Below are 23,803 nucleotides of genomic sequence, written 5' to 3' on the forward strand. Positions count from 1 at the left end.
CTGTGTTTATCAACGATACAATGGCTCCAGTAGCTAAGGCAGAATTGATAACACTACTGAAGCGGTACAGTAACGTCTTTGCTTAGACGTACGACGAGATGCCTGGTCTTGGCCCATCCCTTGTCACCCATCATCTGGATACTTTTCCTAACTCTAAGCCAATCAAGCAGCATGCTCGAAAGTATCACCTTGATCTTGAAGCAAAAATTAAGGCGGAGGTAGAAAAGTTGCAGATGGCCAAGTTCATTGAGCCTATACAATACCCAACTTGGCTAGCAAATATTGTGCCTGTGAAGAAGAAGAACGGTCAGATCAGGGTTTGTGTAGACTTTCGCGACCTGAATAAGGCCTGCTCGAAAGACGAGTTTTCATTGCCCCATGTTGACACACTTGTCGATTCTACTGCAGGCCATCAGATGCTCTCCTTTATGGATGGGTTCAGTGGTTATAACCAGATCAAAATGGCACTAGAAGATGCAGAAAAGATCATTTTCAGAGCGCCATTGGGAAATTTTTTCTATATGGTAATACCCTTAGGTTTGAAAAATGCAGGGGCAACCTACCAACGGGCTATGACTGCAGTGTTCCATGACATGTTGCATCATGAAGTGGAAGTATATGTGGATGATTTGGTGGTCAAGTCTATTGAGGCAAACCGACACCTCTCCGACTTGGAAAAAGTTTTTCAGCGTTGTCGCAAATTCTGCCTAAAGATAAACCCTCTCAAGTGTGCCCTTGCTGGGATAACATTTTCCTTTGGGACACTGTTGAAAGAGAATCACAAGTTTGAATGGTTGCAAGAACACCAATAGGCATTTGATATGGTGAAAAAAACACTTATCTCTCCACTTATAATGATTGCCTCATAACCTGAAAAGCCTCTGTTACTGTACCTGACCTTTACACCTCGGTCTATCGGAGCTCTACTTGTCCAAGACATAGATGGCATTGAGAAGCCAGTCTATTACATCAATCGCAAAGTAAATGGTGTCGAGTCGCGATATACCCTAATTGAGAGGCATTGTTTAGCCTTAATCTTCATTGTGCAGAAGTTGCGCCACTATTTTTTGGCACACCCGATCCAGGTTGTGACTGGGAGTGATTCAGTCTGCTACTTGCTGAGCAAGCCCGCTCTGACTGGAAGAATGGCAAGATGGCTTTTGGCTCTAGCAGAATATGACATCACTTGTGTTACTCCCAAGGCTATTAAGAGCCAAGCACTTACAGACTTACTGGCCCAATTCCCATCTAGTGAACATGAACCTGCAGAGGTACCTCTACCAGGTGAGGTCCATGTCTCAGCAGCTGCAGTTGAGACTTATTGGGACTTTAAATTTGATGGAGCTTCTAGAGCTGGGAATGGTGGAGCTGGCATAACACTAACCAGTCAAGAAGGAGAGAAGTTTCATCTATCATATAAGCTTGACTTTGAATGTTCAAACAACGAGGCTGAATATGAGGCGTTGATACTGGGTCTAATTACTACTAAACAAAAGGCCTCCCCAAGTTGAAAATTTGGGGCGACTCCAAGTTAGTTGTCAAGCAAACAATGGGTGATTTTGCCTTAAAGGAGCCTCTATTGGCCCCATATCGCACCGTAGTTCAAAGGTTGCTCACTCAGTTTGATGATGTCCAAATCCAACATACCCCTCGAACACACAATCGTTTCCTCAATGCCTTGGCTACATTGGGGGCAAAGGTGGATATACTAAATGATAGTATAGCCATCATCATCGAGAAAAGAACAACACTGTTGGATGAACATACAGAGCAAGATGTTGAGGGGTGGAAAGCAGATATAATCCAATAGTTGAAAATAGGCCTGGAAACAATCAAACCAGCAGAACTTGCATCAGTTCTGCTCCTCAGAGGAGAGTTTTATTTTCGCGGTTCCAACAACCACTGGCAAGGTGCGTCGGCAGACAAGAAGCAACTTACAAACTTAAGCAGATCCATGCTAAGTCTTGTAGAGATGCAGATATCAATCTATACCGACGGATACAGAGACAAGGGTATTACTGGCCAAAGATGGAAAAAGAAAGCACTAAGTTGCAGAGGCAATGTGCAAAATGTTAGTCCCATCCTAAAGAGGAAGAAGCCCATTTCTTAAGTAATGAGGAATGGCGGCAACCGTATATTGACTATCTTGGAAATGGCACACTACTTGAGAACAAAGCCAATGTAATTAGAGTTAAGAGACGGGCCCTCCGCTTCTTCCTTGACCAAGACAAGCTGTACTGCAGAAGCTTTGTAGGGGAACCTTTGTCCTGTTTATCAAAGGATAAGGCAAATGAAGTGTTGAGGGAAACCCGTTAGGTAAAACATCAAGGGGCGCAGTGATTATATGGGCACCTTATTCACCTCGGCTACTGCTGGCCGACAATGGAAGAAGATGCTAAAAACTTTGCAAGGAAATGCCAATCCGGCCAGAAGTTTGGGAACTTAATACATGCGTCGGTGGTTAAACAGCACAACATCAAGACCCCTTACCCGTTTCATACTTGGGCATTTGACCTCGTAGGCCTTATAGTGCAACAATCCAAAGGCCATAGATGGATACTTGCAGCGACTGAAGTTAGTACCAAGTGGGTAGAGGCTATACTGATGAGGAAGGTAGATGGGGCAGGAGTGGCCAACATTATCAAGGAAAACATAATCTGTAGGTTTGGCATACCCAAAGTAATGTTATCTGACAATGTAACTCCCTTTGTAAATCGCCATGTAGGAAGACTGCTGGACACTTACCAAATCAAGCACCACAAGTCTACCTTGTACTACCCGCAAGGGAATGGACAAGTTGAGGCAACCAACAAAACTCTCATTCGAATATTGAGTAAAATGATGGATGAAGCAGGGGGCACATGGTCTGAATAACTCCATGTAGCACTCTGGGCGTATAGAATGTCAAAGAGAAGGCCAACTCAGGCAACCCCATTTTCCCTAGTATGTGGGTTCGAAGTTGTGTTACCAGTTGAGTTGGCAGTACCCTCAGTAAGAATGGCTATGTCAGCACACTTAGTTCCAGACAACAGAAGGAACGACATAGAGGCAGCAGAAGAAAGAAAGGATCGGGCCTCGTAGGCAATGGAAAAGTATCATCAGTCCATAGCTCACGTTTACAATCAGTCTGTTAAACACAGAGAGTTCAAGGAGGGGGACTTGGTATGGAAGACAGTGGACGCAATCATGCGGGGGCAACCAATCCCCAAGTTCTCACCCAGATGGGAAGGCCCTACAAAGTTGTTGAGGCAAGTAGCAGCGGGTATTACAAGGTAACAAGAGTAGATGATGGGTTCAGAACTAGCCCTATCAACGCCAAGTATGTCAAAGAGTATTTTCCTTAATTTCTTTTGTTCAAAAAAAAGAAGAAGAAGAGAGTTGTAAGTTTCTTTGTTAATACTTCCAAAGCAAAGTGTAAAGAAAGTATCATATACTTAGTAAACCTGTTACTCTTGTAAACACCCAGTGAAAAGAAAGTTTTCCATACTTAGGGAAATTTTAGCCTTGTAAAAACTTAGTCATGGCGAAGTTCCATTCGTAACAAGAGTTTTGTTTAGCCTCAGAAGATATGTAAAGGCAATAAAAAGAAGGCAATGAAGTAAGACTCAATATTTTTGCTTCTCATAAACATCAAAGTTTCCTACAGCATGATTACAATGTTCAAAGAAAGTAGAAAAAAAAGAAGAAGAAGGAAAAAAATAGCAAAAGTACAAAGAAAAAGAGCCATAACAGAGTCATAATAAATCAAATCAAACCCTTCACGTGGGAGTCCATCAGGGTCACATCCCTAGGCAGCTGAGTAACCAACACAGAGTCTTTCTCTTTGAACCGAGCTAGGTTCTGCCGATGCTGCTCCAAGGCACCTTCACACTCCTTGATAGTCTCCTCTAAAGATGCAATCATCGCGACATTATCTGCATGTTCAAGGAAACCATCGACTGCCTAAAGCCTATCTCTCATCCACAATAGGTCCAAACCGGTCCTCTCAAATTTTCTCAAGTTGGCCTCAGCACCTTCCATAAACTTGCTGGGTATTGTCAAAATCTTCTTAGTAGCAAGGTTGCAAATGAAGCTGGCAAATGACTCCAGCAGCGCTGTTTGCACCATAGATCCAGGAACGTTAAAAGCAGTAAAGGTACTGGGGTGCAGCGCCTGGATGCGGGCAAGAGTGGAAGCAGCTTCGGAGGAGACCCAATAACTTAGAAAAGAAACTTTCCCTAAAGATTGCAAGGACTCTCTCACACCGCCACCAGCTTTAATCGCTAGAGGGAGACTGGCAGAGCGACCAAGGGTTTGAGGGCGACGCACTTCCCCCGAAGATGATTGCCCAGCAGCATTGGAATGGGTAGATGCTAGGTGGCAACCGAGCGAACTGGCCTCACGAGAAAGGTTAAAGTTGCCTGCACCATCATATTGCTCCAAAAAGAGGTCGTCCATGTGATAGTCCTCAACATTCAAATTTGGCACAACAGTGGTGTCCATGCCCACATAAAAGTCTCGTGATCCTCCAAGATTAGCTGGCACCTCAGGGAAGTGAGTGAGGTACATATTAGCGAGCTGTTGAGAAGTTGCTGAGGTAACTGGGCCAGAAACACCAGCAACAGCAGTAGTACCATGGGCGACCAGATCGACAGCTGCCTCCGTAAGTTGAGCCAAACTTAGGAGGTCCATAGTAGGAACAACCGCTACATTTGTACCTCCCTTAACAACTTGAACATTGGGGAGTGGGGTTTGTGGAACCAGTGGAGACTCAGTGGACTAAAAAGAACCCCTAAATACATCTCCCAAGGGGGGGGGTGCAACTTCTAGTGGCTCTCTTACGTCATGATCCTCTCTTGGGGTCATTGGAACAAAATCATCTTCGCCAACAGAGGAACAGTCAGAGTGAACAGAATTAGCAAGGTTTGGAGGTTCTGCACCATCAGCAACTATACCACCGGCTGCAACTTCTATAGCAAGGGGGACTTGTTCGTTTTTTGCAACCTTAACAATTGGCTTGGCCTCAGCAACTGGCTCAGCCTCAGTAGTTGGTTTGGTCTCAGCACTTAGTTCTTCTTTAACAGCTGGAAGCACCAACCTGTGGGTTCTAAATCTTGTGATCCTTGAAGCAATAAGAAGGTCGTCGTCATCATCTGAATCTGAGGAAATTCCGATGGCAGTAGAAGAACCCCCGAGGCCCGAGGGTGGTATGGCTGATGGGCCCTGAAAAGGAAAAAGATCATGTGAATACTAAAATAAATGCAAAAAGCCCAAGGAAGTAATGCAAAGATATTTTCCAAGTATGGGTACCTTTCGGAGTCTCTTCCTACTTGGTGAGGCACGTGCCTCAGTAACTGATGCCGCTGAATCCTGAGCTGTCCTCAGTTTAGAACGGGTCGTGCGCACTGTTACACCAATTGGAAGAAGAGCAACTTGCAGGGGTTGGAAGAACATTGCCCCAGATGGATAAGGCTCCTCTACTACAGGTAGGGACAGAAGCTTGAAATGACAAAATATACTAGTTTGTTTCCCTCGACCAGAAGAGAGACGAAGGGATAAGTCAGGCTGCGGAATGAGTTCTATTGCAGGGACAACGGGTGCACTGTTGCAAAAGTTAAAAAAGGAGTTGAGGTTACAGAGCCAGAACAGCCTGTAACTGAGAGTAAAGGCACATTCTCGTCCAAGTGAAGGCAACTCCATGAGGCCTAAACCCTCCACGAGTAAGGCGGTGTAGTCACGTGCAAACCTTTACAACCTCTGATGAAAATCTGTTTGAGGCGGAAGGGCGTGGGGGATGTCCTGGTCCATGCCGAATTGCCTAAGGATCCTATCCAATCGGTAAACAACACTGGACATGTCCTTCTCATTCCATACGGGTAGAAACTCAGGGCGTATCATGGCAGCTAGTAAAAGGGAGTTGGCCTGGATGCTGTTAAGGGAGAAATCAACATGACGAGCCTCTAAGAAATAAAATGGGACAATAGAAATGTTTGGAAGGAGTTGGGTAAAAGGGTGGAACACACACTCCTCCATGCAATTAACGTAATCTACGAAGGGTCTATTGGTGCCAAGACCAGACTGCCGAGAGATGCGAGGGAGGGATTGGCGCACTTTTCTTGTGACAGGTCAACCCTCTGCATCTAGAACATGACGACCCTCTACATCAAGGACTTCATCGGTGAAGAAGGGTTTATGCTCTTTAGGGACGGGGCCCATAGTAAGGAATCGCTCGTAGAAGAAGGCAGTCAGGAACTGAGTGTGTACAAAGCTCCATACATCATAGCGGCCCATGGATCTCTCCATGTCCGAGTGAATGAGGTCAAGGCAGAAGTATAAGTTCTCCAAGAAGAGGGGGGCCAGAGGGATCTGACTGCTGCTGCAGAGTTTAACAGCCAGATGGAACACTAGAGGATTGATACTCTCAGCAAGGTTGCTAGGGAGAACAAGAAAAAAGATGAAATAATTGACAAAGGCGGCCAGGTACAAGTTGCCACAGTAGCCCGGCCCAACTATGGAGTTACGGCCCTCTTTTGTAATGTTGCCCACAACCGGTTGCAGGTCCTTGAAGAAATGTTTCAAACAGGAAAGGTAGGTGGTCTTGTCCCTTTTGGGCCTCTCCTGGAGCAATTCACTAGTCTTAAGATCGTACCAAGAGCCATACTTATATGCCTCTCGAAAGGCACTTTAGAGGATAGTGACGGCATTTTGTTTTGCAAAAGTCAGGGGCGTTGGATCGAAGGGGTGGTCTCCATGGGTACTTAGGCGCAGAAAAATGGCAACGTCTTCGAGGGTTGGGGTTATCTCCCTCCATGCCAGGGCAAAGGTCTAAGTGTTGGGGCTCCAGCGGGAGATGTCCATATCAGTGTTGGTCTGTACCTTGTGCACCGATAACTCCCTCGAAATCAAAACGGCATTGAAGAGATGAACATCCCTTAAGCGCTGTTCAAAGCTGTCATTTGCAATGATGTCATCAACCCAGAGGGACCAATCTGTTGGAGGGCCCAAGTGAGTACGGTCGTAGATGTATGAATGGGGAAAGTCATCACGCTCCAAGCGAAACCGCAGCACAGAGACTGGGTTCACCATGTCACCATCGTCTAAAGTAGCCTCGCCAAAAGGGAGCAGAGGCTCCTCCAGAGGAAGGGCATCAGGAACGAAGGAGTCAACTACCTTCTAGAAATGGTTAGCCAGCCCTCTGAAGTATGGGGCCCTCCTCCACTCAGTAGGAGTGGGGCAGCCTTGTCGGGTAGAAACCTTGTGCTGGCTATGAGAAAGAATAAAAAAAAAATAAAAGGGACTTTGGAAGGTGGGGGCAAGGAAGAAAAGAAGACAAAGAGATAAAAAGTGTGTTATGGCAGAAGTGAGGGACCAGTGGACACAAGGGACACTATTTATAGAGAGAGCATCAAAAGGGCATCGACACACTTCCTTAGACCATCAGTCAAAAGACACATTTTCAGAGCCATTATGACTATACAGAAAATCGACACAACTCCTGACCCAATTGACGCAACCCCTGGATTACTTGCTGACGTCATGCACGAGCGGGAAACAAGGGACCTGTCCCCCATGCGCGCAGGGGGCAAAATTTAGAGGGTCAGAAATTAAGCTCTAAATTAAGTATGGGCCTAAGTGCTGAGGTCGTCCCTTTGTGAAAAAGGAGCATGGGCTAAAGCCCAAGGCAAGTGGGCCAACAGAAGGTCGAAGCAGGTCCGACCCACCAAGGGTCCAAACGGACTCCACGAAGGACAATGCCCAAGTCAAGTTGCAGAGGCAACACATGCAACGGTCAAGTTGCAGAGGCAACACATGCTACGGTCAAGTTGCAGAGGGAACACCTACGGTGGTCAAGTTGCTGAGGCACTTTGCCTCAGCGCCGCCATTACCCAATAATGTTGGTTCAGCAGCTATCTGAAGTTGTTGAGGGAAAGAGAAAGCCGAAGCAACTAAGTTATAGAGGCGACACTTGTGACGGCCAAGTTGCGGAGGTACTTTGTCCCAGCGCCACCATTCCAAGTATTATCGGCTCTGCCGCTATCTAGAGTTGCTGAAGGAAGGAGAGGACGGAAACAACTAAGTTGGAGAGGCATTACTTGCAGTGCCCAAGTTGCAAAGGCACTTTGTCGGCGCCGCCATCTCCAATATTGTCGGTTTTGCCATTTGAACTTGTCGCGGAAATAGATGCCCCAACAACTATAGCCGCCGCAACCAACTTGTGAAGGGAATATCCCGCCAAGGTGATAATAGCCTTTGGGAAAAGCTTTCTCTCTGTAGGTAGAGGCTAATGCTTGGCGCTGATAGCAGGCTCCAAGGCATTACTGGCCTAGGGCTGATAGTAGGCCCCGAATTTCATTACCTTGGCGCTAATAGTAGGCCCCAACACTTACTGGTTGGAGCTGATAGCAGGCCTAGAGATACCAGTTCACCACGACAACCCCGCGAAGATGGAAGCAGGGCAGCCCGAGTGCAAAAGACTTCCTTTCCATTTACCCAGGTCACGAATCTTCTTTAGTCGCACATGCAGGACTAAGGAAACCCCCTTGGGCTTGGCACTAAGGCACAGCATGGCTGATAGCAGGCTTGGTCGTGGCCTTGGCCCTGGAAAGTTAGGGAGTTTGTGGTTAGATGGCTAAGAGTGGAGGCCTCGCTGAGGTGAGCACGAACATAGTTGATAGCAGACTAATGGAATCCTGAGAATGCATGTACTAGCCAAGTAGAACTGAGAAGGCAAGTGTCGCAGCAAGGATTACCGCTCCAAGTGCACTTGCTGAGGTTTGAGCTAAGAAGACGAGTGCAGCGGCAAACGCTCCCGCTGCAACTGCACTTGTCGAGGCTCAAAAGGGAGTTGTAGCGCCAAACACTCTCGTCGCAACTGCACTTGCTAAGGATAAAAAGGGTAATTGCGGAGGCAAATAGATAGTATACAGTACATGTAGAGGGACATGTGGCACCTTCAGCTTGGTGGCTCAAGGCAGAATATTCTGTGTGATCCTTAGGGACACTTGTCTTCTCTCTATTTGGCCACTTGGTGTCCTCCAGGTACCAAGGAAAAGCTTATAAATAGGACTTATTTCCCAAGGTTCAAGGGGAGGAATTTTGGGGATTTGGGAGAGATGATACCCATTTGTGCACTGTCATACATTTTTTCTTGAGCTACCTGTTTCACCCTCACCCAGCTACACACTTTCCAACTCTTAGAAAGTTGTTGCTGCTCATTCTCCAGTCATTCCACTATTCTTGGACCATTAGCATACTTTTGCCTCTTTAATCATCTTCCTAACCTTGAACCCCTCCCTACAGAGTGAATAAGAAACAATAACCAACATATATATATATATATATAGATATATTAAAATGTGTTTTTGTGCAAAGAGAAATCAATTAATGAAGAACCTGAACCATGAGCACCGAATCCTTGCTTTGTTGCGACTGCGAGCACTCGAAGACAAATATCATGATAGCAATAAACAAAACAACAAAGAACACAATCGTAATCGCAGTTCATTCGAATTTAGAATCGGTCGATGCTAATGATGATGAATTGAGTCTTTGATGAGATGTTCTTGGTATACTAGTACTAGTACTTCGATAGGATTGATGACTATAGATAGTTATGGTATGATAGCTTGATTTTGAATAATAGGGGTGAGCATGGTTCGGATTAGTCTAGATTGGAGTAAAACCAGGACCAATCCGTTTTCTACAATTCTTGAAAAATTGGAACCAATCCAATCCATTTAAATCGTGGAACCAATCCGAACCAATTCATTTAAGCACAGATTGGATTGGATTAGGACCACAGATTCCTGTAATTAAATAACAAAACAGATATGTCCAATATAAAAAAAAATTTACTTGTAGATATATTGATTAACAATGATACAAGTATGGAAGATTGATTACTTACAGGCAGATTGATAAAATTTTTTACTTACAAATAGATTGATTAACGATGATACAGGTATCTCTTACTTAAAAATAGATAAAAATCGAAAGATAAAAACAGATCTATAGACACACCCATATAAAAACAGAAAAATAATCTAAGATGAACAATAATCAACAAAGGTGAACAATAATCTGAGATACACACACAATGATCAACAATTAACACAGATTTTTTACAGATCTATACACACATCTATATCAACAAAGATTTTTAAAGACAGAACTATACACACACCCATATAAAAACAAAAAAATAATTTGAGATGAACAATGACCAACAGAGATGAACAATAATCTGAGATATACACACAATGATCAACAATCAATAGAGATTTTTTACATGTCAACCAAGAAAGAGACAAAGAACGCTCACCGAGAGAGAGAGAGAGCTCAAATAGATTTATTAATCAAATATGGCAAATCTGGAGTTGGAAAAATCAGTAAAAAAAACATGATTCCCATAAAAAACAAACTATAATACATATATATATATATATACATATATATATAGGGAGCTCACCAAGAGAAAGAGAGAGAGAGAGAGAGAGAGAGAGAGCTACCAATCTGGAATGGATGATGATCGGAGATGGAGGATCTGAGAGTGTTTGAGAAAGAGAAGAGAGAAAAAGAGTACCGATAGAAAGAGATGAGAGTGTGAGAGGTAGCGTGTGAGGTTGAAGATCTGAGATAGATGATCAGAGATGGATGATGATCAAAGATGGAGGATCTAAGAATGTTTGAGAAAGAGAAGAGAGAGAGAGAGAGTACCGAGAGAGAAAGATGAGAGTGTGAGAGGTAGTGAGTGAGTGAGCGAGCGGTGTGTGAGGTTGAAGATCTGGGAAGGATGATCGGAGATGCATGAGGATCGGAGAGTGTCTGAGAAAGATAAAAGAGAAAGATAAAAGAGAAAGAGAGAGTACTGAGAGAGAGAGAGAGATGAGAGTATGAGAGGCAGCAGTGAGTGAGTGAGCTGAGTGGCGTGTGAGGTGAATTAGGGTTAGTGTTTAGCTTTTATATGAAACAAGAAATGATATTATGTGGGAGGGTATATGGTATAAATATAGACTAAATGTATACGGTCTGAATTAGTTCCAATTCGGAACCGATTTGTGGCCTACGGATTTTTAAATTTCTAATTCGGAACTAAACCACGGATTCAAAAAACCAATCCAATCCTATTGGATTGGACTGGATCGGATCGGATCGGATTACGAATTATATGGATTCTTTGCTCAGACCTATTGAAGAACTCCTATGGCGATCATTATTATTTGTATGGATGGCGGAACCTCCCATCTCGCTCCTCCAAAACTAAATCGACATGTAAGGTAGACATCATTAGCAAAACTAATAGTGCTGCCATAGCCATAAACATCGTTGTCATCGTCTTTTTCTTTGCCATTGAGTTGTCGACGGCGGCGATGGAGGTGGAGTTCGTTGGAGAGAGAATGGTAGAGAGAGAAGAAGAGAGGGAGAGGCTGGTTTGATTTGAGAGAATCAAATTTCTCTGTGATATATGGGTGTCAAGGTTGAGGGACCTTAGACATCACAAAATAATATTGTGGACCTCTTCTATTACTAAAAATGAGATAAGGACCTTAGACTAATTTTCTTGAAATTATAAATCGGTGTAATTGTAAAAAAATAATTATAAATTAATGGTAAATTTTATCAATTTTAATAATTAAAAACATATAAATTTCTTCATATATTTATAATTTTTTTTTGAGAGATTTATTTATAAATCCCATTTAGAGGACTTATAACCCAATAAGTCCACAAAGTATTATTGTATTCCTCCTAATCCCATACATTTAAACTTATATTTCAATAGATCATTTTTCTTATATTAGAAGTATTATGTTGACTATTTTACCCTTATAGACTTTTATTATAATATATATATTATCATATACCTAGGAGAGAGAAAATCATTTTTTAGATATATTTTATATAAATATCAAAAATTATTATTCTTAGTGTTTTCTTTGCCTCAATATGAGGAATTCACTTGATCAAAATTCTTCCTTTACTATTATTTTATAATAAGGTCTTGCCATACAAGAACATTTGGAAGAGAAAGTTAGTTGTACATGTAGACTGATGATAGAGATGATAATGGATTCGCAATAAAGATGATGATAAATCAGCGATGAACAATCTTTTTTTGTCATTGTTGTACATAAACCGTAGTCTTTTTGTTGGTTTGTGTAGTCATCGATATTTGTGTAATTTATTTACCGGTATTATATCAGAGTTGATTATATACAGATTTTTTTAAAAAGGTACGTCAATACATATAAACTATTTGATAATTTTTTAATATATTGTTTGATGATTTGTTATATATTGTTTGTTACTATGCTTGTTGGTTAAGAAATTATTTTTATTACAATTGAAAGATTCGATTTTTACTTTATTTATTTATTTTAATTTTGTTTCGTATTTTCACGTGGCAATGTGAATACTCACATTTGTATGAGTTTAGTTGTTTTTAAGGTTACGTGTATGTCAATTGTAAACTCTAAATCTCAATTTTGTTTTATATTTTTACGTTGCAGTGTAAATGTTCACATTGGTATGTGTTTAATTTTTTTTTAAAGATAGTTGTATGTTGATTGTAGACTGTGAAAATTCACCTTATATTTTGGTATGAGTTTTATTTTTTAAAAAATTAGTTGTATGTTAGTTGTTTATTGTAAACATTCACATTGTACTTTGGTATGTATTTTATATTTTTGAAAGTTAGCTGTATATTTATTGTTTATTGTGAATATTGACATTATATTATGATTTTCATTTAAATTTTTTATTGTGTTATTTTTAAATTTTCATATTATAAAAAATTATGAAAGTCAGATATTTATTAGCTTCTATAATTTTAAAAGAGTTAAATTTTAAATATGATATTTATTAACTTTCATGATTTTTTCCTAATATATAAATTTTAATTCAAATTGGATAAGTATTCAAAAAAGAGTGATTTTTTCCTAAAATATAGATTTAGGCTTTGTTTGGCAAGTGACTTTTTTTAGCTAAAAAGCTAAAAAGTTACTAAAAAAATCAAAAAGTCAACAATTTATACCAAAAAGTCAAAGATTTATTTTTCTCTCTATTTTTTACACATCTTTTCGTAAAAAATTAAAAATTCATTCCAAACATACTAATTTTTTTTTACATTATATTTTAATTAAAAAGTCAAAAAATTATTAAAAAAACTTATTCCCAAACAAGGCTTAAAGTTTCATTTTTTTTTGGGTACTATCTAAAGTTGGGGGTTTTAGTTTTTTGAATAAGTGTATAAGTCAAAGGGAGGGTTGGGCTTCCGAGATATGGTGCTTTTAATCAGGCGCTTTTAGCAAGGCAAGCTTGGCGAGTATTGTCCAATCCGACTTCTTTGTTTGCCTCAGTGTTGTTAGGAAAATATAGTTTTGGAAAAACTTTTCTTAACATTCAGTGCGCTAAAGCTGCGTCTTGGGGATGGAAAAGTTTAATGTGGGGTCGGGAACTGTTAAAGGAGGGGTTAATGTGGAGGGTTGGGAATGGGCAGTCCATCAAACCTTTTGACGATTTTTGGATCCCGGGACAGATTAACCCAGTGCGAGGCATGGAGCTGTCAAATTTCTTTCCAAAAACGAGAGTGGCACATTTGATAGATTTTCCAAATAATTGTTGGAGAGGTGATTTGCTTTATTGGTTGTTTCCAACAAAAGTGGTTCCATTGATACTAGGTATCTATATCCCTTTGGCTTCGTGCCCTGATAGATTGGTGTGGACTAGCACTACAAATGGGATCTTTTCGGTTAAGTCGGGTTATTAGTCGGCTATTAAACGTCGACATGCGGGAACTCCTAGTGCTAATACAGTGGATACTTTCGTTTGGAAAAAATTGTGGAAGTTAAACTTGCCCTCCAAATTGAGCTTATTTTTATGGAAATGTCTTCATAATATCCTTCCGGTAAAATGGCAGCTTCGCAAAAGAGGCGTTCCTATTGATGCAATATGTGCTCGATGTGGCCAATCTGAGGAAACCAGAGAGCATGTTTTCTTTGAGTGCCAGTGGTCTCAACGAGTTTGGAAGGGTACAACTTTGGGTCTGAATTTCTCCATAGGTCAACCTGTTGGCTTTCACATTTGGTGGACGGAGTGGATAACTTCTGTTCAGGAGGATGAGCTTATTCTCCATTCTGTGGCTATCCTTTGGGCAATTTGGCGACAGCGTAACCTCCGGGTTTTTCAAAATGAACAATTATCCATTGAACAAACATTACTTCTGGTTGATGATTTTAAGAAGCAATGGTCCAACAATTCCATCGATGTTATAAATGCTAGTTTGGACTATAAACAGGCACTGTCGAAGGATTCATCTTCTAACCACTGTTGTGTTCTTGCCAATACTTGTGTGGTTTCTAAGGATTTTCAGCTGTTTACTTGTGTGGTGGATGGAGCATGGCAACAGGTCACAAGAGCAGCAGGAATTGCATGGGTTTGTTTTGATGAATATCAACTGCAGGTATATCAACGAGGGATTTCAACTCGGCTGGCGTCTCTATTGCTAGCAGAAGCAAGAGCTCTTTTGGAAGCTATTAAGTGGGCGATTACGAGGAAAATTACATGCCTGTCCTTTTTTACTGATTGTAAAGTTTTAGTTGATAGCTGTGCACAAAAAAATTGTTTTGATTGGGAGGTACATGTAGTGTTACAAGATATTTTGATGTTAAGTTATGCCTTCCACTTTTTATGTGTAACTAAAGTGCATAGAGTGTTGGTTGAACCAGCACATAAACTTGCAAGGTCTGTAATTTCCTTACCCTTTGGTTAATATATATGGTACTTTGCCTGGTGCTAAAAAAAGAAAAGAAAAGGGCTATTAGAAATTAATTTGGACTAATTGATATATAAATATTAGAAATATTTTTTTTTTCAAAAATCTCCTTTTTTATTATTTTTTTTATTTTTAATTTAGATTGAATTATAATTTTTTTCTAGGGACACTTTTTCATAAATCTATTTTCACAGACTTATATTCAATTTAATCTATATTATTTTCCTATATCCCAATAAGTCATATGAATGACATAATTACCAAAATACCCCTAATAATATTCATATTTACAGTGTGAATGTTATGTGGTGTGAATGTTCATATCGTCAATGTGAACATTTACACGTCAATGTGAATATTCACATTGTAAAATATAAATGTTCACACTTCTAAATTATTAACCGTTCAAAAAATATTTAGAAAGATAAAAATATTCATAAAATACTTATTAAAATACAAAAATATCTTATGAATTAATTAAAATATAAATATTTAAAAATGATTTTTTTTTTTAATAAATCTCCATTTTTTTAATATACAATTACCATTCAAACACGGTAGAGGAAGTAGCATTTGTCAAACCCAACGTATACACCAGGTTTTGAAAAGTAAGGGCGAGATAATGAGTCAATTAAATGACGCGTTGGAATTTGACTACATCTGCAATCCTCAAGTGCCATCCACCACCCGCACTAAAATTAAAACAAAACACAACCACCCACCACCCACAAAATAAAAACAAAACCCTATTTCCACAGAGATACATTATACAACAACGACAGCAGTAGCTACATGATTAATCATATTAACTTTAGCCGTTGCTAGAGTTGGGCCACAGCCACCACAGAAACATAAGAGATAGAGAGTAACCCATAGCAGCAAAGCAACCCAGTACCCGCTACTTACTGCATGCTCTCTCGATCTCGATCTCGATCTCGATCTCTGGGTGGTCCTCGTCTTCCTCTTAAGTCGCACGCTCCCTTCCTCTTCACAATTAGGGAGTTTGTTTTAAATCCGATTTGTTTGTGCAATTTATTCCCAATTCCATCCAAAGAATATATATTGATTGATTAATTGATCGTGGGTTGTAGGAAATGGTGAGAATTATATGTAATATTGTTGTGGTTGTGTTGGTTCTCTTCCAAGAAATTCAAGGATCGAGCGGCCAACAGACATATGTAAATAACAAGCAGCTGGACTGCGACAAAAATTACGCCAACACGTTAGGATACGTGTGCAATGGAGTAGCATCATCGTGCCTTTCATATCTGACCTTCCGATCCACCCCAATCTACAACTCCCCAGCCACCATAGGCTACCTCCTCAGCGCCGATCCCTCTCAGATTGCCCAAATCAACAACATCTCCGACGTCCAAACCATCCCCACCGACACTCTCCTCATAGTCCCCGTAAACTGCACCTGTTTCTCCAATTCCAACAATTCCAATAATTCCAATTCCAGTACTAATACTACATCTACAGTCTCCTCCTCCTCCTACCAGCACAACGCCTCCTACGTTCTCAAGACCACATCCGAGACCTACTTTACGGTATCCAATAACACCTATGAGGGGCTCACCACTTGCCAGGCCATGAAAGCCCAGAACCCCTACTACTATCGCGACCTCCTCGTCGGCATGAGACTCTCCGTCCCTCTCAGCTGCGCTTGCCCCACCTCCAATCAGACCCACTCTGGCTTCAACTACCTCCTCACATACCTCGTCAACTGGGGCGAATCCATCGAATCCATCGCCAACACCTTCGCCGGCGCCGCCGACAACCAAACCATACTCCTCGCTAACGAGCTCTCTCCCGATAGCATCATCTTCCCCTTCACCCCACTCCTTGTTCCCCTTCGAACCCACCCCACCAAGCTCAACACCGCCGCCCTCTCTCCTCCTCCTCCTCCTTCGCCTCCCTCCTCCACTGAGTTCTCCGTTGGGAACACCACCACCACTTCTTCCCCCAAATGGGTTTTCGTGGGCGCCGGTGTTGGAGGTGCTGCCCTGCTTCTTCTCGCCTTCTCCGGATTTCTATTTTGCTTCTTCTTTCGTCGTCGTCGAAATCAAAAGCCAGTTCATGGTTCAACCCCACAACCCACCGGTGAGACTCTTTCTGAATTACCCGATTACAGTGCGGTTCCGCCCGATAGCAAATCCTGGTCTGTCTCGTCGGAAGGGGTTCGATATGCCATTGGATCCCTTACCGCTTATAAGTTTGAGGAGTTGCAAAAGGCCACAGGGTTCTTCGGCGAATCCAACCGAATCAAGGGCTCTGTATATCGGGGTTCCTTCAACGGCGATGATGCCGCTGTTAAGGTCATGAAAGGGGATGTCTCAGACGAGATCAACATTTTGAGACAGATCAACCATTCTAGCATAATCAGGCTTTCTGGGTTTTGCGTGCACGATGGGAACACTTACCTTGTTTATGAGTATGCTGAGAACGGGTCCCTCAGCGATTGGCTACACTCAAATTCCAAAACTGCTTCTTATTCCACTAGCAACCTAGGCTGGAAGCAGAGGGTTCAGATTGCCTATGATGTTGCGGACGCCCTGAATTACCTCCACAACTACACTAGTCCCCCTTACATCCACAAGAACTTGAAGACCAGCAACATCCTTCTTGACGGTCATTTGAGGGCTAAGGTTGCCAATTTTGGGCTGGCAAGGAGTCTTCCAGAGAACCAAGACCTGCAATTGACGAGGCATGTGGTGGGCACTCACGGTTATATGGCTCCTGAGTACATAGAGAATGGTTTGGTTACCCCAAAACTCGATGTCTATGCATTTGGTGTGGTGATGTTGGAGCTCTTATCAGGAAGGGAAGCTGCAAGAGGGGGGCGTGATGGCAACAACAAGAAGAATGGGGAAGATGAAGAGGACGGTGAGGAGGAGTTGTTATCTGCAACTATACGTCAGGTGCTCGGAGGACAGAATGTGAGAGACAAACTGCGAGGGTTCATTGATCCTTGTCTGGGGCACCAATACCCCTTGGACTTGGCCTACTCCTTGGCCCAGCTAGCCAAGAACTGCATAGGCACTCGTGATGATCTCAATTCTCGACCCGCTATGGCCGAGGTTTTCATGACTCTGTCCAAGATTCTCTCCTCTTCTATGGACTGGGATCCATCTGATGAGCTTGAACACTCCAGATCACTAAACAGTGGCAGATAAATTAAAAAAAAAAGAAGGAGATATGGGGAGTGTGATGAGGTTTTTGGTGAAGTTCTTGAAGAAGACGGGAAACAAATCTTTGGAAACGTGTTAGGCGGCCATCTCTCTGTGTTTGCTACTCCTTTTGCAGCCCATGTAGGCTGACTCACGTTACGTGGGTGTTTGAGAAGTTGCTATTTTAATTTTTAGTTATTTTGGTAGGTTAAAATTTTTGTGTTTAGGAAGATGATTGGATTTTTTTGTAGTTGGATGTGATGTTTGTGAGAGAAAAATTGAAATGATTATGGATTTGACGTGACATTTTGTTTTATTAGTTATTTTAACATATTTTGTGTTTTTGTAGATTTTAGCCTAAAAGAGGCTACATTTTTTCTTGCCAAGGCAATTAGACATAAATCAACAATATTTTTTTCTTCTCTTTTCCATTCATTTGATGTCGAATGATGTTAGTTTGAATATCTACAAGTTACAGATGTTGTAATAAACTGATGATCCAAAATGATCAATAAATGACTACTACCACAACTGTTTTTCTTAGCATTTGTTTTTCAGCCTTTTGACAAGCCCAAACTTAGAAGCCTTTATATCATTTGACATACATACACATTGTGATCAAGTGTGCTTAAATTAAAAGAAGATACTTGCTCAAATTACTTGGGTTCAGATCAGAAATTCTATTTATCTTTGTCTATTGCAATTCTCATCTGTATTTGGTTAGCCACTTGATGATGATCTGCATTTTAAAAAAAAAAAAAACTATCAGATGGTAAACTAGTTAGTTCCACGTAATTTGAACTGGCTGTTTGCATGATTGCATCTGCCTGCCCACAACCTCCAAATCCAACCCTCCGAACATGGCCATGGATTCTCTGCTTTCAAATATCTCTATCCCTCTTTATTTCAATGCATTCTTAGTTGTAGGATCATGTAAAAATATCAGGACACGATAGAACAGCCACATACAACTGTCCCATTGGTTTTTGGTTCCTCAATTCAGTGGAGGCTCTTCAATTAGAGTCCCACAGAGGGACTTGCTTCACTTTCACCAGTATACTTGATAAATCATGGATTTATAATGGCCATTGCTATGCTGCGATCACCCAAGGCACTTGAATTTCTTTCACCAGTATACTTAGATTAATCATGAACAAATTAACTAGAGTTGAGCCCCTAGACATCCTCCATTAACAGAAGGCTCCAAAGGACTTGATTTGTTTTCAAATTTTCCTTCCACTTAACAATTAATTTAATCGAGTCTCATGGGTTTGCAAACTGCAAATTAAAGGTCTCTTTCTACACCTCATCTATGAATGTGTATTATATATATATACATTACACATTTGTTGCAGTGATACAATGAATAATATGGAACTTCAATTTAGGTACCTGTTTCTCTAAGCTGATACCCATTGTAGCCTCTATCCTATCATTGGGCATTGAATCCATATGGTGAGCTAGTACAACAATGGTTAAAGAACCTAACATACCTCAGGGTAGTATGTATCAGCAGCTTTACCAATCATAATACTAGTAATTAATTTGCAATAACTGTCGAATTGCCTTAATGTCATTTGAGCTAAAAGCCACCAAAACATAGAATATATAATAGTAAGGTAGCAAAGCACAAGATTACAAATATCAAATTGCTATGCTAACAGTAATATCTCCTAATCTGATAGAGTTTGATGAGAAAGAAAAATAAAATAAAAAATAAACCATATATATGTATATATTACCCATTCTAGTAGAGCAGAGCATAAAATTCTTCTATCACTGCAAGCTGCAGCATATGGTTTGTTCCGTTCTGTTCTCCCCAATTAGAATAAGCTTCTCCATTCCAATTAATAATCTGAACTCCTAACTCAAATATCTTCAGAAAGGTCTATTAATGTAGTGTTCAATGGAAACACTGATCGTGGCTTCATAAGCATTCACAAGCATTATTAAACCCGCAATGTCAAAGCAAGTGACACATCAATTGACCATTCTCAATTCCGCGTGAATACTCATATATATCCCCATATATCATTTACACTCCATTTGAATTGTAGGGTAGGGTATGGTGAGTAAAGAGGCATTCATTCACAAAGATTAAGTTAGTTAGCTTCTCAGATGTTTTGAGTGAGTTGTGCACTCCAATTACCCAATTGAAGGAAAAAAAAAAAAAAAAAAAGAACCCCTCAATTAACCGCATTTCCCCTCAAGCTACTTATCTTCCAAATCATATTGCATATGTAGAGTGTGTGTACCAAATACTGCATTAGATGAAAGTGAATTGGAGCTTTGGGCTTGAACTAGACTATTCAGGAACTGAGTGCTTGCAAAATAGAGCACCATCAGAGCTAGAGCACCATCAGAGCTACCCAGCGCCGGAGTTGGCCGGAAAAGCCCTCCGATGTGGGAATGAGTGATTGGAGAAGATGAAATACTTTCTCTAGGTGTAGAGAGAGGAACATAAGGAGTGTTCAATGTGTGAGGAGTTAGTTCAAGATGTGATAAGTTACCTTCAATGTGAAGAGAGTGTTGCTCATATAGAAGACTTTGCTTGTTTCCAATATGGGTTCATGAAATTTGGGTGCCTGAATACTCTCTTTAGCATTGCCGAAGGTAGGGGATCACAAGGTGGTTAGCCATGGAGTTATGTGCTCATAGTAATCATGCATATAACAGATCACATTCTCTCTGTTAATTGATTCCGTGATTCTAGGAAGGTGGACTAGTTGAGGTGGCATTGTGCACATGCATGCGTTTAGAACATCCATGCTTGCTTAGGAGTTCCTTACCTTGGTTCCGTTCATACACCAATTCGGCCTTTCATGAGGTCGCTTATAGAGATGGGCTGGCCTATTTGGATGGCTTTGAGTGGGTCAGCCCACTTTGATTTTGTTGATGGGTTCGGCCCATCAATTTGGCCCAGTTCAGTATCGTGCTTGAGCTGACCTATTCCTTAACATGCTTGGCCCAAGTACTTGAGGACTTAGGAGGATAATTTGTGTGGAGATGGGATTAATGGTTTAAGTCCACATAGGTATCTGACCCACATCGGATGGCCACTCGGGTTTGGGCTTAATGGTTTGGATCAGTCTAAGGCTTAGATCAGCCCCATTTATATTTTGCCCCTTGGTAAAGTACAGTTAAGATCAACTCCCATTCCCCCAGCCAATCAATCTAGATTGGGCATGACGTAGCAGCCACATAATAAAGGCCTCTTTTACTTTGTTTATATGCTCAAAATCTGTCTTGGAACTTTTTTTGGTTTATTTCTTTATTTTCTAATTGAATAATTCAAAATTCATACCAAATAAAACTCGAATCATAAAATTGTAAGTGCAGTCATGTGATGTCTTATAAATAAGACTCCAACTTTGGAGGATAAATTTATCATTATTAAAATATTTTAAAAAATATAATTTAACTACTTACATTTCTCTTATCACATTTCAATACAAACTAACACAAATAACTAAAAAAAAGTAAAGAATATAAAGTATGAAGGTAAATGAGTGAGGAATACAAAGAGAGTGTCAATGTGTTCAAGATAGAGTTCACTGATAAGAAGAAAGACCCTTTTCACATTTTTCTTAAGAAAAGTGATTTGCAAACATAAAATTCATATAAAAAAATTCATCAAATGATGTGCCAATAATATTTGTGGAATTACAAAGACAATAGTAGATGTTTTGATTGAAAATAAAGGATCCACAAGATGCCAACTCATTTTGTATAGAATTTTTGTACTAATATTTAGTTTGTATATTATTACTCTTTTTTTAAAACATCATATAGAAGTTCCTTTTAAAAAATTAAAAATATTAAGTACCTTAATAATTTAGGAGGGGCACTAGTATAATTTTACAAAGGATACGTTTTGAGTTGGTTTTCTCTTATGTTGAGATCTCAACATAATAAAACTTGAGGGGCTTGTAGAGTTTGTTACGAATCTCATTTTGATGATTCAAACCGTTCATTTTTGTAAAGTACGCAATGTATATTATCTAGGACAATTTGATAATTATAACTTTTTCATTTTATCGCATTTGTCTCTTAAAAAATGAATAATCTATTTCAAAAATATATTTGTTGTCCATTTTTTTCGAATACAAATGCGATAAAATGAAAAAGTCATAATTATTAGATTGAACTAATTTCTTTTATGGATAATATATGATCAGGGTTCTACAAAATGAACAGTTCGAATTATCGAAACGAGACTCATAATGGGTTTTATAGATCTCTCAAGTTCTCTCAAATTAAAATCTCAACATAGAAAAAGCCCAATCCTACTTTTAATATTCATGGGTATTAATATAATTTTTTAAAAATGAGGGGATCACGTGCCACCGGTCCTTAGTTCCCTCCGTCTCATGCCAAAGTGGGTGTTTAGGAAGTTACTATTTTAATAGGTTATTTTAGTTTTTAGTTATTTTAATAAGTTAAAATTTGTGTGTTTGGGAAGATCATTAAATTTTTTTGTAATTGGATGTGATGTTTGTGAAAGAAAATTTTTTTTAGATTTGATGTCACATTTTGTCATATTAACTATTTTAGCATATTTTATCTTTTTGTGAATTTTAGTAAAAAAAAAGCTAAAATTCAACTTGCCAAACACCCCAAAAAATATACAATGTTAGATATAATTTGCATATAACATTTGTTTATGTTTCTCCATTGAATTCGGTGGTCTATACACAGATCTATGTCTAATGTTTGTGGTGTATTATGGTGGTGAGTAGGATCATGTGGCCGAGAGGTGGAAGGAAGGAGGAGAGAGCTGGACGTGGTGGGTTGGTGCTGTTCTGCATGCAAAAGATGTAGACCAAAAAAAAAAAAAAAAAAGTATATAGCAGCTGAGAGAAAAGGACAAAAATTGAGGGTAAAATTAGTATTTAAAAAAAATTTAACATCAGTCATCAAGCAGATTGTTAGTTGCCTCGACGGTCAACTAATGAATGGGGGCAATTTGTAACAAAACATTAATAAATCTTAGAAATGGGAATATAATTTCTGGAATGCAAGAGGGGAAAATTTGTATTAGAATCAAATTTCAAGGAGTGTTGGTATAATTTACCCAAAATCTTAATTTTATAGTGAAGTTGACATGTTATAAGATTAATTTGTATTTATATGAGTGATTTGAGTTGTTCATTTTATATTACAAGTTAAAAAAAAATATGTATGAAATCACTAAATCAAATTATATACATATATATTATAATAAATGAACGATTTATTCTTACAAATACAAAGATCGTATTGTAACAACCCTCATACTGTTTACCGATTAATGACTGATTGATTACCGATAACCATCGATTACCGTTAAACTGAATTGATCATGACTGATAATTGAACTGATTAAAAGTACTGAACTGACTGACCGACCGAAATTGAAACTGAATGGAATGAATACATCTGTTTGAATTGCATTTTATCTGTTGACTGTTTGTTTGATCTGTTCATGTTTTATGTTTAAATTGCTAATTGAAGGCCTTATCGGCGGCTGAATCGGGAATCGGTTAGTGTTTTATGATCCTCATAATTAATGTAATTTTATGGTACATTCATTGAAAAACTGATTAGGTATGAGTAAATTAGATTAAATCTTGATCAATTGCTTAAGTTGGCCTTATTTACCAAACTAGCCTTAAGTGCCCACTAACTCATACACTTTTGAACTCCTTGCACTTGAACAACATAACTTCATCAGCCATTTCTCCTTGTGCTTAGCCGACCTTAGAGAGAGAGAGACTTGAGGAGTTGATTTCATCTCAACCTTGCTTGTGAATTGTTTGGAATTGAAGAAATTGTTGAGGTGATTGCATATTTGAGCTCCCTTCTTGAACTACAAGACTAAAGGTAGCTCCATTGTCTTCTT

At 39.9% G+C, this 23,803-nt stretch overlaps 2 protein-coding genes across 2 annotated transcripts; both read left to right on the forward strand.

The window, feature by feature from the left end:
* Positions 1–7,871: 7,871 nt before the first annotated feature.
* LOC145792559 (uncharacterized) lies at positions 7,872–14,729 on the forward strand. The gene is made up of 3 exons (XM_082873219.1): positions 7,872–7,967; positions 13,898–14,440; positions 14,706–14,729. Exons 1-3 carry the CDS (start codon positions 7,872–7,874, stop codon positions 14,727–14,729), a joined length of 663 nt encoding a protein of 220 aa, XP_082729345.1.
* A 169-nt stretch (positions 14,730–14,898) lies between these two features.
* LYK5 (Protein kinase superfamily protein) lies at positions 14,899–18,226 on the forward strand. The gene has a single exon (XM_028233404.2). The coding sequence runs from the start codon at positions 15,847–15,849 to the stop codon at positions 17,926–17,928; it is 2,082 nt and encodes a 693-aa protein (XP_028089205.2). The 5' UTR covers positions 14,899–15,846; the 3' UTR covers positions 17,929–18,226.
* The last annotated feature ends 5,577 nt before the right edge of the window (positions 18,227–23,803 follow it).

The sequence above is a fragment of the Camellia sinensis genome, chromosome 6, assembly GCF_055761805.1.
Source record: "Camellia sinensis isolate YWXY chromosome 6, ASM5576180v1, whole genome shotgun sequence".
In the NCBI taxonomy this organism is placed as follows: Eukaryota; Viridiplantae; Streptophyta; class Magnoliopsida; order Ericales; family Theaceae; genus Camellia; species Camellia sinensis.

Bases quoted from the DNA above. Each gene is read 5' to 3' on its own strand.
- LOC145792559 (XM_082873219.1), top strand. From the start codon at position 7,872: ATGTTGGTTCAGCAGCTATCTGAAGTTGTTGAGGGAAAGAGAAAGCCG. The intron at 7,968-13,897 runs GTACTTTGTCCC...GTAAAATGGCAG, and splicing joins GTGACGGCCAAGTTGCGGAG to CTTCGCAAAAGAGGCGTTCC. The intron at 14,441-14,705 runs GTATATCAACGA...TGGTTGAACCAG, and splicing joins TTGATGAATATCAACTGCAG to CACATAAACTTGCAAGGTCT.
- LYK5 (XM_028233404.2), top strand. From the start codon at position 15,847: ATGGTGAGAATTATATGTAATATTGTTGTGGTTGTGTTGGTTCTCTTC.